A 17,558-nucleotide genomic window follows, 5' to 3' on the forward strand; every position below is an offset into this window, starting at 1 on the left:
AGGATGAACATGACCAGACAAGAGTCAACAAAAACACTATGTTACAAAGCTCTCATCTCACAAATTAACTAAACAATAACAATAAACGTACCTTGATATTGTTGTTCATAATTATCCAGTTTGAGCACATTTTTTTCTTAGAAACTATCCGCCGGCGGTGTAATAATAGGTAAATCCATGTTGTCACACTATTTTAACATAAATAACGCACTTTAAAGCTAATTTATTTGCAAAAAATAACAATACAAGTGCTTTTTGTGTCAGCTGTTCGCTGTTAGACGCCATATTTGTTTTATTCACCACCTGACTGATTTTAAGTCCGCTAACTAGTTGGACGTTTTGTGACGCTTATAAAATCAACGTTCGGCCTAGTCATACAACTGAATAGCGTCATCCAATGAACGGGCTAGCGGTTCAATCAAACAGGAGATTAAACCAGATGCCTGCGACATATACATACACAGATACATAGATGAATATATTATTTTATAAATATTAACAAGCAAGATCCGAGAACAAATATCTGCCCAGGGCTTGAATCGAACCCGGGACCTTCGGCATAAAAGTCAGGGTCACTAACCATTGCACCATTTTTGATCGAAGATAATTTTATATTTATTTTTTTAGGGTATCAGGCAGTCCAGCACCATGATGCGTTATCATCACTAATAAAATTGCTCTCTGCACAATGACTCCATTTATCGAGCTTGGATATTCAGTCGTCATCAGCAGTCGAAAGCAATCTCAGAGGACAAACACTGGGAGGGAATGAGTGATTGATTGATTGATTGACCAAATAAGCGTGGGCAATGAGGCTCTGCCATGATACTCTAATAGCTTTGATTGACAATGGCCGCTCCATCATCGGGCAGCTTATTGCTATCCCCAGATCGAAAAAGAGACTTGGTATTAGATTGATATAGTGCACCTATGTGTCTCTTTGTGCATAGTAGCTCCGTTTCGAATGCAGTTTTTTGTTTTACCAGATGCATTCTATCAGCAGATCATTGACATAGGTTAGTGGAAAATATCATTTGTATTACCCTCCTTGGTCTAGTCTAGGCCTATGTCGAACAGGCTGATGAAGTTGACTAATTATGAAGCTTAAATTATACCTCTATTATTATCTTTATTATGTATGCACGTCAGCGTATGTCTATGCCGTGCAGCCGCCTCATTTGCGCTGGTGACGTCACGTGTCCTACACGTTCATTTTTTCGTCGTGTCGTCGCTCTCGTAAAATAAACAATTTTATAAAGCTCCCGGGGGGTCACTCTATATGACGAAAAACTAAGTTTCGGAGCGCAGCGGCGCCAGCTACGACTCTATGTCGTTGTATTAAACGTGCCGATTTCACGACAGCTCTCGTTCGTTAATTTTTTGTGAGTATAGAGTAACCCCCCGGTCTGCGCTGGAGTGGACAGCGATAGGTCAGGAGGGTATTTTATTACGTTGTGTTTTGTTTTCTTTGCGCGGGAAAGCAATTTAGATTATTGTCGGCCGCTGTCGGCTCGCTTTTTTGCCGTCGACAGTGATAGCTTTGATTTTGTAACGGACTTTTAAAGCTGTTAAGTTATTGTATAGTATTTTTATCACGGTTCTCTTGTTTGAAAGAGTTGGTAGAACGGTTTTAATTTCATTGAGTAGTTAGCTTTACATTGCATTTAATACGAACTCCTGTACATCTGTTTTAAGAAATTGAAGTCATTTGGTACATACATACATAAATGCTCACGACTGTAATCCTCGAAGAGGTAGTCAGAGGTGGCTCGCAAGCGCATAGTCACCCGCTTTTCGCTGTACATTTAATTTTGTACTCACGTGATAGGTCGTGAGCCGTATCGCCGTTTTTGGAAGAAGATGAAGTAATTTTAAGTGGAACATTTTTATTGTCGCAGGTACAACTCGAAGCTGACCACCCTCGCGCTGCCGTCCGTGATCTTCGAGCCGAAGTTCCGCGGCGCCGTGCGCAACCTCGTGTACTCCGACCTGCCGGGGCAGCCGCCGCGCCGCCAGGAACTGCGCCACTCCAGGGACCTCAAGGTATGTGGAGACCAGTGGGGTAACCACCACTGAACATCAACAATTTGCTCGCATGTATGTGACAGTACATGGAAAAGACGGGCGCGCCTCTGTTTCTGTCGCTGCCCCTCGTAGCGGAAATTCCAATGTGAATCAAAGAGCTATAGAGGAATCTTACTGAATCCTGGAACGCTTGAAAGGAGCCTCCTCCAATGACGTATCAATTGTAACTTATAAAGAGTGTTAAAAAAAGGATTTAGTAAGAGAAAAGGATGCGATTGAGGGTGTCATTCTGAATATCTTTTGTTATACGACTTTTGGAAATTTGCGAAACCTTTAGCTTTAGAGGACCACTAGTGTCAACATTTCTGGCTGGTTGATTACTTTGTGCTCAGACTTTTAGGATTAGACGAAGAAAATCAGTGACAACGGCAACGTACCTTTACCACTATTAAAAGTAACTTTATACTTTCAACATGTTTTTAAAACAAAAAGTAAAGGTAGAAGTGGTTCTTACTCGACAGAGATCGAGCAGCGAATGCGCTCGGCAGGAACGCTGGAACTTTGCCAGAAATACGAGAATTCTGACCTGGAGCAGCCAGCCGGAGTTAAAGCCAAGAATTTAAGCACCCGCCTCAGATAAATAATTACTTGTTTATGTCATTTATGAAATAGGTAAAATAGGTGATTAAAAACAATGACACAGGTATAATTCTTCTGGCGGATCTCTTCCAGGCAACCTTAAATAGGAATAAATAGCGGTATAATTTCTAGTAGAGATATCTTCCAGACAACCTTTGAATGGATAGACTTGATTTATGAAATGTCATAAATCATAATCTTACCGAAACTTAAATTTAGGTGGCTTTCATATTTCTGGTAATGGATAATTTTAAAACGTTTTTTTTCGTGTTACAGTGTAAAAAACTATTGAACAAAAACCTCGTTTTCATCCATCCAGCAATAACGTAACAGCCAATACGGACAGACCGCAGCTTTCCCCGTTGTAACGGGAAAGCTTTAAAGTAATTTTAATGTAAGCATTCAATGGTCGGCCGCACCACAGATGTAGCCGCTAGTACACGGCGGTTTTAAATAAATTTACGACTTACATTTTCAATTCAAAAACAAAGCTCTATTTTGTGTAGCCGTAACTTTTGCTTTGCCCGTGAAATTTACTGCTATATCTTATATCTTCTGGTTTAAGTTGGGTATTATTAAAAATATAAAAACTAGAAAGTTGCGGCCGGTTACGTTAGTGTACTTTGTTATGTTGTTATGATATAAAGATATAACCAAAGAGATAACTCACAACGGTCACATCCCTTTTAGGTTTACCGAAATGACGAATGAATTTTAAACAGTTTAAATTAAAAATGACCAATTAGGACAAGTTAGATCCAAAATAGAACAAAAGAGACATAGCGAAAATTCTGCCTGGAAAATTGTAAGGCTTATTTTAATGAGCAATTCTTATTCTCAGACTTGCCGCTGCTATAAATAAAGTCGTATTTTGAATAATAATGAGCTTGTCTTATGTAAAAATAAGGTTGGTTTTTAAATTCCATCTGTTTATATGGAGAATGTGTGTTTGCGGCAAATTCTGAGATCAAATTCCATTATGTACCAGGCGTGTCCCGTGTGGACTTCCGCAGTGACCCCAGCTATCTACCCGTTTGTTTTCCGCATAATGTTTGGCCATTGTTAACATAAAATGGAATAGCTTCAAACGTACCTATTTATACTTTTATTTAAGTAAAGTTTATATTAATTTTAAATACGCATGCTACTATGTATGGTAGCTGAACATTTTGTAAAAAGCCACTTTATATTTCGAGGTCATTTCAAAACTCCCAAGAATTCTCACACAAAAATAACTTTTGCTCTCAAGGAAAATTCAATCATATTTTACAGCGCTCTCCACAATTCAGCCATAAATCCACTTGGACATTTGCATGCAAAACGCGCGACATCCATCAGGGACCACTCCGAGACTCCTGACGGAACCACCCGCGAGGAGGCAACCCTAGCGTCTGCACCAGTAGCTACCGAGTATAAATTATTTAGAAGGGTTTTCTGGACAGGGTTGCGATAATGTTGTTAACAATCGTAATTTTTAATGAATATAGAGGAGGAAGAATGGCGTGGAATTTAAAGCCAATGCTCAGCGTGTGTAATTGTTGGTGGCTAATGATGATAGGAATAGTTATTAAACCCTGACTACCTAGGGTGACCGGACCTATACAAATACTGGTAATACGCCATCAAGGAAAGAATAAGGAATGCAAAGAATAGTAAACGCTTTGTTTGCTCTTTTTGGATCGCAGCAATTTAGTTAAACCTCTTTGTGGAAGCACCCACCGTTGCAACCTTGGTGTAAATACATTATTTTTATGTACCTATTTACGTAGTCACGTTTAAGTAGCATTCTAATTTACAAAAAAATATGTGGTAAGTTTATGATGAATGTAAAGAGTGAAGTAAAACAGCCCACGCTAAAACCATACAAAACATCTGAATTTTAAATACAATGTAGGTACTGCCTACAGACATAGGGAAAGAAAAAGTCAGAAATAAATGTTTCGGAAAGTGTGTAGGTGGAGTAACACGTACAGAATAATAATTACAACAAACACAAAGCTAAACCGCAAAATAAATAATTTTTTATGATATGCTTATGCTTAGGTATTTGTTGAAAGTCTGTGGTTGAAAGCAACATTTTCTGTTTCTTGGTAACAGTTGAAACTTCATATTCAGTATAATATCTGAAACAATCTTAAGTTATTAAAAAAACTACAAAAAGTATTTGAATTCTCTTTCTAAAGTATTAACCGGTCGTGCTCTCAGCCTAAAAAAAAATAATAGGTACGTTTTGACCTTGGCTGCATTTTCTCCGTTACCTGGATGACCTCGTACCTATACATATATTTTTACAGTCTGCCTAATTGCTGACCGACCGTCGCGCCGCGTCTATCTCTCACCCTGTCCACGATCTCTTGTGCATATCAATTTGATTGTTTTTATCATTTAAATCTGGGTAAGATTTGCCTTAAGGTTTCATGCTATTGTCATAAATTTGTCCACCTTTAACGAGTGTTTAACATGGTGACACAAATCTCAATATACAGGGTGTTGCAAAAAGGGTATACTAAGCCGAAACCAACATGTGCAGCATGGTATATCTAAACCTGAAATTGCAATCAGAATTTGAAAATTCGCGATTTTTTTTTTAAATTTTCCATAGAAACTTTGTTATTCACGTGATTTTTTACTATGGAAAATTAATTATTTTTTTCGCGAATTTCCAAATTCTGATTTTAGTTTCGGGCTTAGATATACCATGCGGCACATGTAGGTTTCGGCTTAGTATACCAATTTTGCAACACCCTGTAGTAAAGTAGCAAATTAATGAAGAAATTGAAGCGAGAAAGGTATTAAAATGGTCAGCTGATAAAAATACCTAAATAAAACCGTCTACTTTTAAACAAAGAAAATAATTCTGTTCAACCCAAATGCAATTTCCAGAGGGACATTTCAAGTAACAGCCAACAGCCCCGAACGAATGGATGAAATAAACTAGAATATCTAGACAGTGCATCTAAACTGAAGTCTAGAATCTAAACTCCGTGTGAAGCAATTTGAATTCTATTTCCCAGTTCCGAAGCGTTTGTTGAATTTTAATAACAACTTTAAAGTTTCGTAGCGCCTGAGTTTACAACACTCGACAGAACAGATATATCTATGAAGCCTCAGAAACTATTATTCTTGGCCAGATCATGCATAGACTTGTAAAACATTTCGGAGAACGCAGACGGCGAATGGAATAAATTTCACTTGTCGTTTTATAAGATTTATCTCATATTTTATAGCAATACGATAAGTTTTACTATACCTATTTCTTACAAACTTGTTCTCAAGTTGTGACGAATAGACCAAATTAGAATATGACGCTCTCCGGACTGCTGGACCGACTTTAGAATGATCCAGAGGAAGAAAGTCTAGAAATAGGCTGGCTGAGTTGAATTTAGTTGGATGAGAGAGCCACGTATACTTCAGAATAGAATAAAATAACGTGAGGGATTAGGGTTTATTAGTTTTGTCCATGGTGAGAAGTCAGCCTGTAAGAATAGCGTCAGTCGCTGACTGCTCAGAGTGCGCCGGACGAATTCAAAGTGCAGTTAATCTTGTAAAATTATTAGTAATTGTGAGATAGAGTTATAGAAACTGACTTTATGACAACCGATCTGTCTCTCTATGTGTGTGTGTGTATGTGTGGAAGAGAATTTCCCATGTGTGTGTGTGACCAATAACCATAAGCATTCCGTATGCAAGCATGCATCACGCGTTATCTGTATGATAAATATTTAAAGTAATTTAACCTGACACTGGCACTAATCCAAGCTACTCGGGTATTATTGCTGTACACAGAGCATACTGATATCAAACTAGACTATTAAATAGCTTTGTTTTAAAATATAGTACAACAAAAGGAAAACAATGCAACCTGAATCATTTGCAGGCATACTAAAAGGTTTAATTTATTTTTATTTTACTAAATACTCAGCAACGTATTTATTTCAAGTTATTAAGTGAGTAAATTTATGTACTTATTTATATTCGATCATAATTGCTTCGACGCTCACTTACGTTATTAAAGTGACATACAAAGTAACGCCTAAAATTACACTATCGAATAAAACGTATTCCCGATCCTGGCAAGGAAATTCAACTCTAACTGTTTTTCAATACGGTTGGAAATCCATTAGCAGCACTTGCGATCGTGCATACCTAGTTGATTGACCACTCAGTATGATAAACATCGAAGGCACACTGAGAGGGTCACACTACCTTGACTAATAACGAATGAACGAGAGCTGTCACGCAAGGTTTATCGCTCATAATTATCAGTGTTAGGGCCGTCACAGCTCCGGCGCAGTTCAGTCAGTTCACACTTCTCAGTGACAGCACTAATACTGACACTGACAAGTGTGAATACGTTCATAGAGAATGTATGAAAGAATAATTTCACAGACACTGAACTGTGCTGGAACTGCGCCGGACCTGTAAAGAATTTCTTGGACTACGGCAGATAGTGTCGTTTCGTTTTTCTTAAGCTAGAGTGACCCCATAACCAGCCCCTGCCTTAATTGATGGCGCTGAAATAAACGCGTGAAATGTCAAGTGTGATGACGTCACAATATGGCGGATGGATTTGGCGGGAGAGCGGTGGCGGCGACCGCACGCTCGTGCGACGCATGTGATTGACGGATCCGGATGCGACCTACTTGGTCAATCAATTAGGATGCTGGCTGGAATTTGGAAAAGTTAGGTTATATACCATAAGGCTGCCTGTCCACGCGGACTAGCAGAGCGGTATATTCGAACGCATTGATCAGCCAATAAAATTGCATGAGCAAGGTTTTAATACAATTTCGTTATGGTGGTCAGGCAACCTTATTCTTAGTGTAGACTCTGTAGACGCTCAACAACTACATATGAATAAAAAAACTATAACTCTTTTACTGCTATATCTACATATATCACGTTACAAAAAGTATAAAACATGAAAATATAGGTAGCCTGATATTGATGATATTAAGTATTCTAGAATAATAATAAGCTCACCAGGAATAAAATCTTTATAAGTTCATGAAATAATAATATTATGCAAGCAATTTTCCTGTTAATCCTAATGCAAGTTAACAGGAAAGTTTTATATGAAACATTACTGCGGTTCATTTATAAGTTGCCATAAATTTTAACAAAATTCTCGCCATTGTGAAAGGATAATTTCTACGATGGCGCCGCTTTTATACAGGGTGTTGCAAAATTGGTATACTAAGCCGAAGCCTACATGTGCAGCATGTTATATCTAAGCTCGAAACTGAAATCAGAATTTGGAAATTCGCGAAAAAAAAAAATTTTTTTCCATAGTAAAAGTCACGTGACCAACAAAGTTTCTATGAAAAATGAAATATTTTTTTCGCGAATTTTCAAATTCTGATTTCAGTTTCGGGCTTAGATATAACATGCTGCACATGTAGGTTTCGGCTTAGTATACCCTTTTTGCAACACCCTGTATAACCAAAATATTAAGCGATGCTTTACTGCTAGAAATAAAATGCTCAAGTTTTTTAATGCCGACACGGTGGGGGTTATTTATAACAATTTTACCCCCACTGACTATGAGCGAATAACTTCCAAATATTAAACGAAAAACAGTTTAGTATGAAGCTATTGATAGACTGAAACACTGACACTTTTTTGAATCTTGCAAGTAATACTACTTTTAAGCTCGCGGAATAATATTATGAACAAAACCTGTGAAAATCAATCAATCAATCTCTAGATTTTCATAAAACGAACGAAGGAGAACTGTTATGTAATTGGTAGGTACGTTTAAAACAACGAGATAGAGTCATGGATAGCACAGCAGCGCTTCGAAACTCAGTTTTTCGTTGCTTAGAGTGACCCCTGAAACTGGAAACTTAGGGCAAATATATAGCAGGCTTTTTTCATTGTGCAGCGCACCTGCCCTGACTCGATCTGTCCTAGTTTTTTTTTAATTCTTTTCATAATAGAAGCACTGAAACAATGCAGCTTTCAGCCTCTAATGAAAACTTGATGACTTTACTTTGAATCATTAAGAATAAATATAATTTTGTTATTAGTGGTTTATTATAATTTTATATCACTAAATTTTCAATTATTCTTATTTTTGCATTTTAAACTCGAAAAGAGAACGTTTCGCCAAAGCAAATTACGCTCAAAACACTCCCCACAATTCATATTTAAATACTCTAATACATAATATACTCAGAGGTATATGGTATATTATATAACACGCTCTTCAAGGAAAGTCAAAAGCTTCACTTTAGCCGCGGCATAAATTTCCTTCGTTGAAATAATGTTTTTTTAATCGCGCCGTGAGGCAAAGATTCGCCCGCATACAGCCTACTCGGGCAACTTTGGCACCAGGTGCACTAGATTAAAAACTCCTTGTTGCATCGTAATGAGTATTTAATGGTCTATTCACCCCCCATGTCCCCTGCGTCGCTGGTATCGCGGCCTTTTATGTGTAATAGTTGCCAGTTTTATTTCGCTATTAAATATGGCCATGCTTTGCTTTGCGGACGCTGGATTTTAATATTAAATTAGATATGATATGGATACTTACGTATGGTACTTTCACGATCTTATAAAATTTGTTGATGATATACTGAAGAGTTGAAAACTTAGATGTAAAAATAAAATATTAATTATTCACTGACCATAATATTGTATTGTATTAGTACTCAATTTGGCGGTGGTAAATTGTTAATAAGTTTGTTTGAAAAGTAAAAATTTCAAGTACAAAATCGAGAGTTATCCTAATAATAACCTCGATTTTATATTTTCAAGTTTGCAAACGGGCGTATGTGATGAATATGGACAGGCCTAGTCATGTTGTGTCCAAAACCGTCAGAAGACACGTCGCACGCATAACTCGTAGCTCAAACAAGTTTATACAAATTCAATATTGGCCGGTCAGAATCAGAATCCCAAACAGAATTTTGCTGCGCAACCGGATTTGTGTTTTAGGTTGTTGTTACTCGTGATTTGTTTGAATAGCAACGAATTTTAGATAAAATATAAATAAAAAAATGATAATATTACAGACAAAACGTATAAATAGAAGCCTTAGTCTATAAACAAAGAGGAGGATGTTTCTAAAAAACGGTATGGAGCGTGTCCCATTTTTTTAGATTTTACCTTACTGACCGTTCTTAATGTTACATCCTGTATATATATGCAAAATCAAAATCAAGCTAGGTGTCAAATTTAATGCACCACTTTCAATCGGAACATTTACTATATATCGTATAAGTCTAATGATTTCCTAGCTGACAAACCGAATGACTGAAGTATATGGCCATACCTGGTAAGCGGCTGGTCTGATGTGATCACCATACAAAAAAACGCTGATGAGATTACCTTCGTCTGCTAGCCACTGTGCTAAACTCTATAGGCTGGTTTATTGCCATCTTTTTGGCACAGCTCCAACTTCCAAACAGTTGAAATAACTTTATCTATCAGACAACTAACTCGGTCAACAGATGCCGAATGGTGCATAAAAATACGCCATGATCATATAAGGACTCATTTCATCCTATGCCTCCCACACTCAGCCAATACCAGCAACCTACTAGCAGTATTAGTTTGATCAGGAAGCGCCCCACTTACTTTGACGTAAATAAGATGTAATGACTGCAACATTTTTAGATTCTCCTGTAATAACATTGATCAAAGGACCGCTGCGCAACTGATTTTCTACAGAAATCTTAGACTCCTTAGAAATTTTTCTTCCGTATTTCCTTTGATAGTTTTTTTTACTATAAGGGGATCTTTTTGCTGCTACTGGAATATCTAACTAAATCTTGCGGCTTGGTTGCGACGTGCTGAAAGTTCTTGAATTTAAATTGCGTCGTAATATCTATAAGTGTAGGATTTATTAATAATTATTATTATACGGTTTAGACAGGGTCATTACTTTTCCGAGTCTATCCTTTTGTGATAGTTGGAGGTTGGAGAGTGAAATTAGATGAAAAAATCAGATGGAAACTAGATTGTTATTTTAGTTAAGTATAGGCGATTATAAATGGCACAGTTATACCATAATGCATTCAAACTTGAAGGCTACATGCTTAGATGTGAAAATGTACCTATTATAGACAAAACACATCAAAAACTTCCAACTCAGCACCTGCATCCTAAACGCCCTACGTAAATAATGCAGTAACTGAGTTTACACAGCGTCTCTGATAATTTGTATCTCGATGACCATTAGCCGCGGCAGGAGTTCCGCACGACCCCCGCGGGGCCAGTCACTGGAGGGTCACTCTATACTGACGAAAAACGAACAAACGAGAGCTGTCGTGCAATCGGCACGTTTAATACAACGAGATAGAGTCGCGGCCTGTGCAGCAGCGCTCCGATACGACGTTTTTCGTCATAGAGAGTGACCCCTCAGTGACTAGCGAGAGATAAATACGGAGCTAGAGTGAGAGCTTATTTAGTGGATGCAGGTTAAAGTGGGTTGCGTTTAACTTAGGGATTTTGTTTATATATTAGGCTAAAAACCTTCAGTCGGGTAAAGTCGAGTTGCTACTTACCGGATAACTTTCTCAGCACGAGCTTGCTTGTGTTGGGGTCCACCAATCCGCACTGAGCCCGCGTGGTGGACTAAGAAATATCCTTCCTTTATATTTTACTTTTCATTACTAATTTGTACTTCTTTTATCATGATCAGTCTGTGGACCTACATATATATTATGTAATATGTATCATAAATAAATATGTTTTGAATAATTTTCCCAAGAATATAATTATTAAAGTCTATTAATTTTATTCTTCCTTCTAATACACTACACCAAAAATTTATCCCGAAGTAAGCTTTCAGTACCTACACTAAAAATTGTTGGCAATTTGCGAAAGAGGATATTTTGGGTTCAGTTGTGCAGTTGGGAATAGCTGCAGGGATATTAAGTACATGAAATATTACTATGGGAGGAAAACAGATAGTACGTTTCATTTGAGAAGGCATGCAAAATGACCCCAATAAAAGTAGGCTTTATAATATTATAGATAACAGATAGAGTGGAATTTACAAGAGCTTTTTTATCTGTTGGACACAATTACGCATTTGCAAATCTGTAGTTAAAATATGATAGGTACTAAAGGATAAAGTGCTATAAGTGGAAAGTCATGTTTTGTAGATTGACACAGAATAATGAGAATAAAGAATGTTCTTATTGGATCATGGAAATATAAGTACTTTTTACTTGTTATATCCTGGTAATTATATTATAATTACCTTTAAAAAAATATAAACCTGTTCTTTGAGCAAGTACCTATGTTTATTCAAATTAGCTTTGTCTCTACCCGTACCCAAACATAGGACAAAGTACACAACAACCTTTATTTCCAATCCTTACCATACTACGGGCTACGGCGTAGCGCTACGGAAGTGCTACGCTCGTAGTACGCGTCGTAGCACGTCACCCGTACTCTCAATAAATAAATTCAATTACAAACACTTTGAATGATGGATACCTGAACTTTAAAACACCAAGGTAACACTCCGTAAACATGGCCGAAACCTTATTATTACTGGCTGTACATGAAACACTATTAGTCTATGAATGAAATACTCCAATTCGTGTAGATGGTGATTTCAATGATAAGATTGGTCGTTTGGGCTATTTTCTGGGGTCTTTGTAGCCATAAATCTAAGTTCGTTGCCTTCGATACCGTTGTTCTTTATATGCAGCGACTGCTCGGATCGTTGACCAGTAAATATATAAAATATGAATAGGTTTCTAAGATACTGCGATAATAAATGAAAGCTATTGCTAAATGGGAAAAGATCAGGTCGTTTTGACCGTGAATTTTGAAAATTCGTACAAAAAAAGTGGTTTACGATGACCCCCTTGAGGCAGCCCCTTTCAGCTATACTATACGATTTTTGCAACACTAGTTTAATAAAGTGTCAAACTACACACTCGGGCAAAGAAACAATTCCACTTGCAAAATGCTGACACCAAACGGCCCCAGTTTTTTAAACCATTTAATAGGAAATTTTAACAAAATATATATTGCAGAAGGCCAGGATTAAGTTAGTCTTTTTCCGTTTAAGAGTAATTTGGTGTTTGTCACTGGAACTTTTTCATTGCCCGTGAGTGTATAAACAAAAAAGTCTCGACACTAATATATTAACTAGATCATTAGTATGACGGTCGAATGGCGTAGTGGTTAGTGGCCCTGACTGCTATGCCGAAGGTCCCGGGTTCGATTCCCGGCTGGGGCAGATATTTGTTTAAAGACAAATATTTGTACTCGGGTCTTGGGTGTTGATATTTATATTTAATATGTATCTATCTATGTATTTGTGTAGATATATCAGCTGTCCGATACCCATAAAACAGGCTCTGCCTAGCTCGGGGTCGGATGGCCATGTGTGAAGATGTCCCCACATATTATTATTATTATATAATTTGTTTCGAACCGCTCGGAAGCCGGAGCTACAGACACGTGTATTGTTATCGACAAAAAGTCAAAGTCTTCAACTCAAACATCAAAGTTCGGAAAGACTAAACAATGGGAAAGTCTGGTTTGAGTAAAGGTATGTATTTCTTCGTAATAATGTAAATAAAAGCTTTGTTCTTAAATACACAATAATGATCTCTTTTGTTGTTGACACAGGTTGTGTTTGAAAGGGCTTATATTGAGTTCTACAGATTTTTTATTTGGTTAACGAAACGGTTACAAACGGATAATTTCATGTTTGAAATAAACAATTGAATTTCCTTTATATATGAGTTAATTTTGAATATGGAAATGCTAATAGCATAAGTAAGTTTTTCGCAAATATGCTATGCCGCTGGGACAGTTTTCTACATATCCTTGCACCACAAATACCTCAAATTATTTATAAACACACTCTCCTACACCCAAAGGATGTCTGGTAGAGATTTCTATAAGCAATAAGGCCGCATTTTTGTTCCGTTTTATTTTGAAGTTCTTATGATGTAACAATTTTTTTTGATGCTACAAAATATCTTGTGTTGTATACGATCTTACGTTTGATCTTTGTCCGGGCAGTTCAATGGTTTTGTGTGTAACAAGCGTACCACGTAAAGGGATGTTCACTGTTCAGTGTTCAGTACCTCTGCAGGTAGGCGTGGGAGATAAAGGGCAGACGCGTGGGAGGCTCAGTACTATGTGGTAATTTTTATAAGGTCAGGCGTTTAATACTTCAGTAGCCTGAAGAGTTTACCTGGTCGTTGAAATTTAAATTTTGCATTTTACGCTTGAAATGGGTAGGTAGTTCTCAAACTTTCGATTTCCTTTCTATATGGTTGTCTGGTAGAGATTACGTTTAGTAATAAGGCCACCAATTGTACTATTTATTTTCATTTTTATGTTTGTGAAACTGTTTGTGTGCAATAAAGAGTATTTATCTTATGTTATCTTATAAAAAAACAACGATAAAAATTCAAAATGAACAGCCTTGTCTTCCGGAAAAATATCGAATATTGCGTTATGATATTTAATTATAGTTGTGTAAAAACTTGTTGTTTACCATATTATAAATTAAACTTTGCAAAGAAATGAACTAAAAGGTATAATTTCTAAAGTATATTAAAATATTAACACCACAAAGCCTGGATGCTCTCAAACATCACTTTCGGGTGTTCTTGAAATTTCTGAGAATTTGATGTTACAACCTTTTAGCGACGAAGAGCTTATTCATGAAAATCAAAAACATTTTACATGAAATAAGTTTCAAGTTAAGCGAAATTAAAACAATACAAAAAAAAACTTTAAATAAAACCGTAGCGTAAAAGTTAGCAGTAGCATTATAACTAGAAAATTATTATTTATTGTTCTTTTTAAATACACAGAATCCAATAAATGTTTCTTTATTTCGTACCCCGAAAACAATTAAACAGTAAGTTTTACCCTTAATCCCACACAACGTAAGGTGAAAGGGCAAAGTGCGATCTTATGGATTATAGCCCTAATTCTATGAGCAATAAAAGTGAAACTTGTAGCAAGTTATACGAGAGGTAATGTAGTCGTTTTAGTTGGTAGTAATATCAGTAACCCAACACGCCATGGTAGCTACATTTTGACCTTGTTGTAAATCTGTTTTAGTGGTACCTAATTTGGTTGGAAATATTTCTTCGAAGTTTAGGGTGTATAAATTATATGAGCAAGAAACGGGGTCAATAAACTTATAGGGCCTTTTCACTTTGAATATATCATAACCTTTGGTAGCTGGAGGACAGAGTGCTGAGGAACTAATTGAGAGGGCCCCAAAAGAATATAACTAAGTATATTTTCCATCACTAAAGAGTTCTTACTCAATTACGTTTGTGTTTGAATCGTAGTTTCGGGAAGAGTGCTGGCTCATTATAGTAATAAGACACACAGAAAATTTCCATCATGCTCCTAAACATCTAGATCTATCTCCATCTAGCCAAGAATCCACTCGAATGAGCCAGATGCAGGTACCTTACATCCGCGCAGAAAATAAAATAGAATTCCATCGTACTCTTCACAATAAAAACATATTCTTAAATAGAAAACGTAAAAGTCCATTATTTAATACAGCGACCTACATAGAGTAGGTGGCGCGGGATGGGACACTCGCGACGAGGTCTGTACGTGTACGGAATAACACTTGGATCTACTGCGCGGCACTTTGTTACTTGGCCGCATTATACGGGACACATTAGTGACGGGATATCGCAACAGCGATCGGGGAGGGTGCGATGATAACCGGGCCGAAATAAAAACAATGATGATGAATTTTTTTACGGCACAACCCATAATAATAATAATATGTGGGGACATCTCACACACGGCCATCCAACCCCAAGCTAGGCCGAACCTGTGTTATGGGTGTCGGACAGCTGATATATTTACACAAATATATAGATAGATAGATACTAATTATAAATATCAACAGCCAAGACCCGAGAACAAATATCTGTGTTTAAACAAATATCTGCCCCAGCTGGGAATCGAACCCGGGACCTTCGGCTCAGCAGTCAGGGTCACTAACCACTACGCCATTCGGCCGTCAGATGATGCTGCCCATGGCTGCTACAATGGCATTTACAATGAATATTTTTTTTAATACCTAAAAAGTGCATTTTTTTACATAATAAAGCGTGAACTGAATTATGTCGTCTCAATACGAAGAATCCATTGCAGGTAATGGACCTCCTCCAAGGCCAACATATCTCTACGCTTGGTATGCGAGCGCAGAGCAATGTCTGCCCCGATCTGTCGGAAATCGAACCCGGGACCCAAGGCATGACAACCGCGTGGCGCATTTATTAGTAAATTTAAATACGCGATATCAGCTGTTAAAATATAAATAAACATACACTTGGTCGGTGTAAAACCTTCAAGACGGTACGGCGAACGGTAAAGACTGGAGTCTACAAGCGAACATCGTTTTATCATCAAATAACCCTCTTTATTGCCGAGACATGCGTCATGTATGGAGATAAAACACGAAAATAATGACCTTTGTGCAAAGAGTAGACATACGGCACAGATGGGACTGTTTATTTTGGTGTCTGTAAGTCTGTGTTTGCTTACATACTATTTCTACGGTACCTATTATTTATCCTGTACAATCAATATTTCTGAAAGTATGAATACGTGTAAGATAAGGCACCTTTAAAAGTTTTCTCACACATTAAACAAAGCTTAATCTTCAGGATAATTTAGCTGACGGTAGTATTTTATGCAAAACAATATGAAACAAGCAAAAATAAAATTGTGATAATGTGTTTGCAATTAAAAACAAAAGTTTCCCGTAAAGTCTTTGTAACATCTGTTTACCTTACACTCTTTGGCGCCAACAAAGGCTCTATAGGCTCTATAGCCGATCAGGCAAACCGCGCAAAGGCTTGAGTTATTGGGTCAGATAAACACCGCGTCCTCCGCCGCTTGTGTTGTGTAAATGTTGTACCTACCCAATGATACGTACTCTAATATTAAAAACGTGATCGCACCGTTATAAATTATGCCCCTGACAAGTCTCCTCGGGCTACCTCTGGCAGGTTCTGTAACATGGCACCTTTATCTACGTAGATATAAACGTGACTATATATTGTAATTGGCGTTAAAAATGGCCATGTGATTGATGGGGCGTACGTTATATGAGTTTATCTACGTATCTAGATAAAGATGCCAGCTATCAGTGTAGATAAAAAGATGCTGTTCGACCAGGATACCTACACGGCATACGTAAAATCTAACCGTTCCAGAGACCGAGAGACAGATGTGAATACTACGAGTAGTGCTGGACAAGGGTTTATCACCGTGGTAAAAGCATTAGCTAAACCAGTCTCTTCAATTGTCATTCACCGTCTGCCCAGGGAAGCTACCCTGTAAGAATCCTATTAGTATTGCACTTCATCCCATCTTTTACCGCATAATATGTTCTATGGTGGTATCCAGTCCTCAGCATCAGCCCGGCTTATGACCAACTCAGCCCTTAAATCTAAACGTATTCCAAAATCCTCTCTCCATTGCAGTCGTCTCGCTCCGGCAACGCGAGCGGCGATGCGTGCGAGCGGCGCGACCCGTGCCAGCACGGCGGCGTCTGCATCAGCACGGACGACGGGCCGGTCTGCGAGTGTCGTGATGCTGATTATGAGGGCGCCTTCTGTGAACGAGGTATGTGGGCACACTGATAGTAACAACAAATATATTAGAAATCAAATTCCTCCTTACTCTCCTCATTTTGGAGGTTTGTGGGAGGCTGGAGTAAAGAGAGCGACAAGACTCTGCAAGAGACGACTACAAATAAATACAGGATCTCAGTCTGTACAGTATTGTTAAGTACTTATTACTTATGTATGTAGTGATACTCATATTTCAGTTGAATATCAGCCCGTCGCGGTTTGAGGTTCTAATCGACACGAGGCGCTATTGTTAGCCGCGGTCGGTCGAGGGCAACTCTCCCCTATTTT

At 37.7% G+C, this 17,558-nt stretch overlaps 1 protein-coding gene across 1 annotated transcript in view; it reads left to right on the top strand.

The window, feature by feature from the left end:
- LOC105384853 (neurexin-1) overlaps positions 1-17,558 on the top strand; it is a 114,580-nt gene that overhangs the window by 41,003 nt on the left and 56,019 nt on the right. The window contains exons 4-5 of the mRNA XM_048630086.1: positions 1,899-2,043; positions 17,121-17,262. Of these exons, the coding sequence (XP_048486043.1) occupies positions 1,899-2,043; positions 17,121-17,262 (287 nt within the window). The remainder of the gene's footprint in view (positions 1-1,898; positions 2,044-17,120; positions 17,263-17,558) is intronic.

The sequence above is a fragment of the Plutella xylostella genome, chromosome 25, assembly GCF_932276165.1.
Source record: "Plutella xylostella chromosome 25, ilPluXylo3.1, whole genome shotgun sequence".
Lineage (NCBI taxonomy): Eukaryota > Metazoa > Arthropoda > Insecta > Lepidoptera > Plutellidae > Plutella > Plutella xylostella.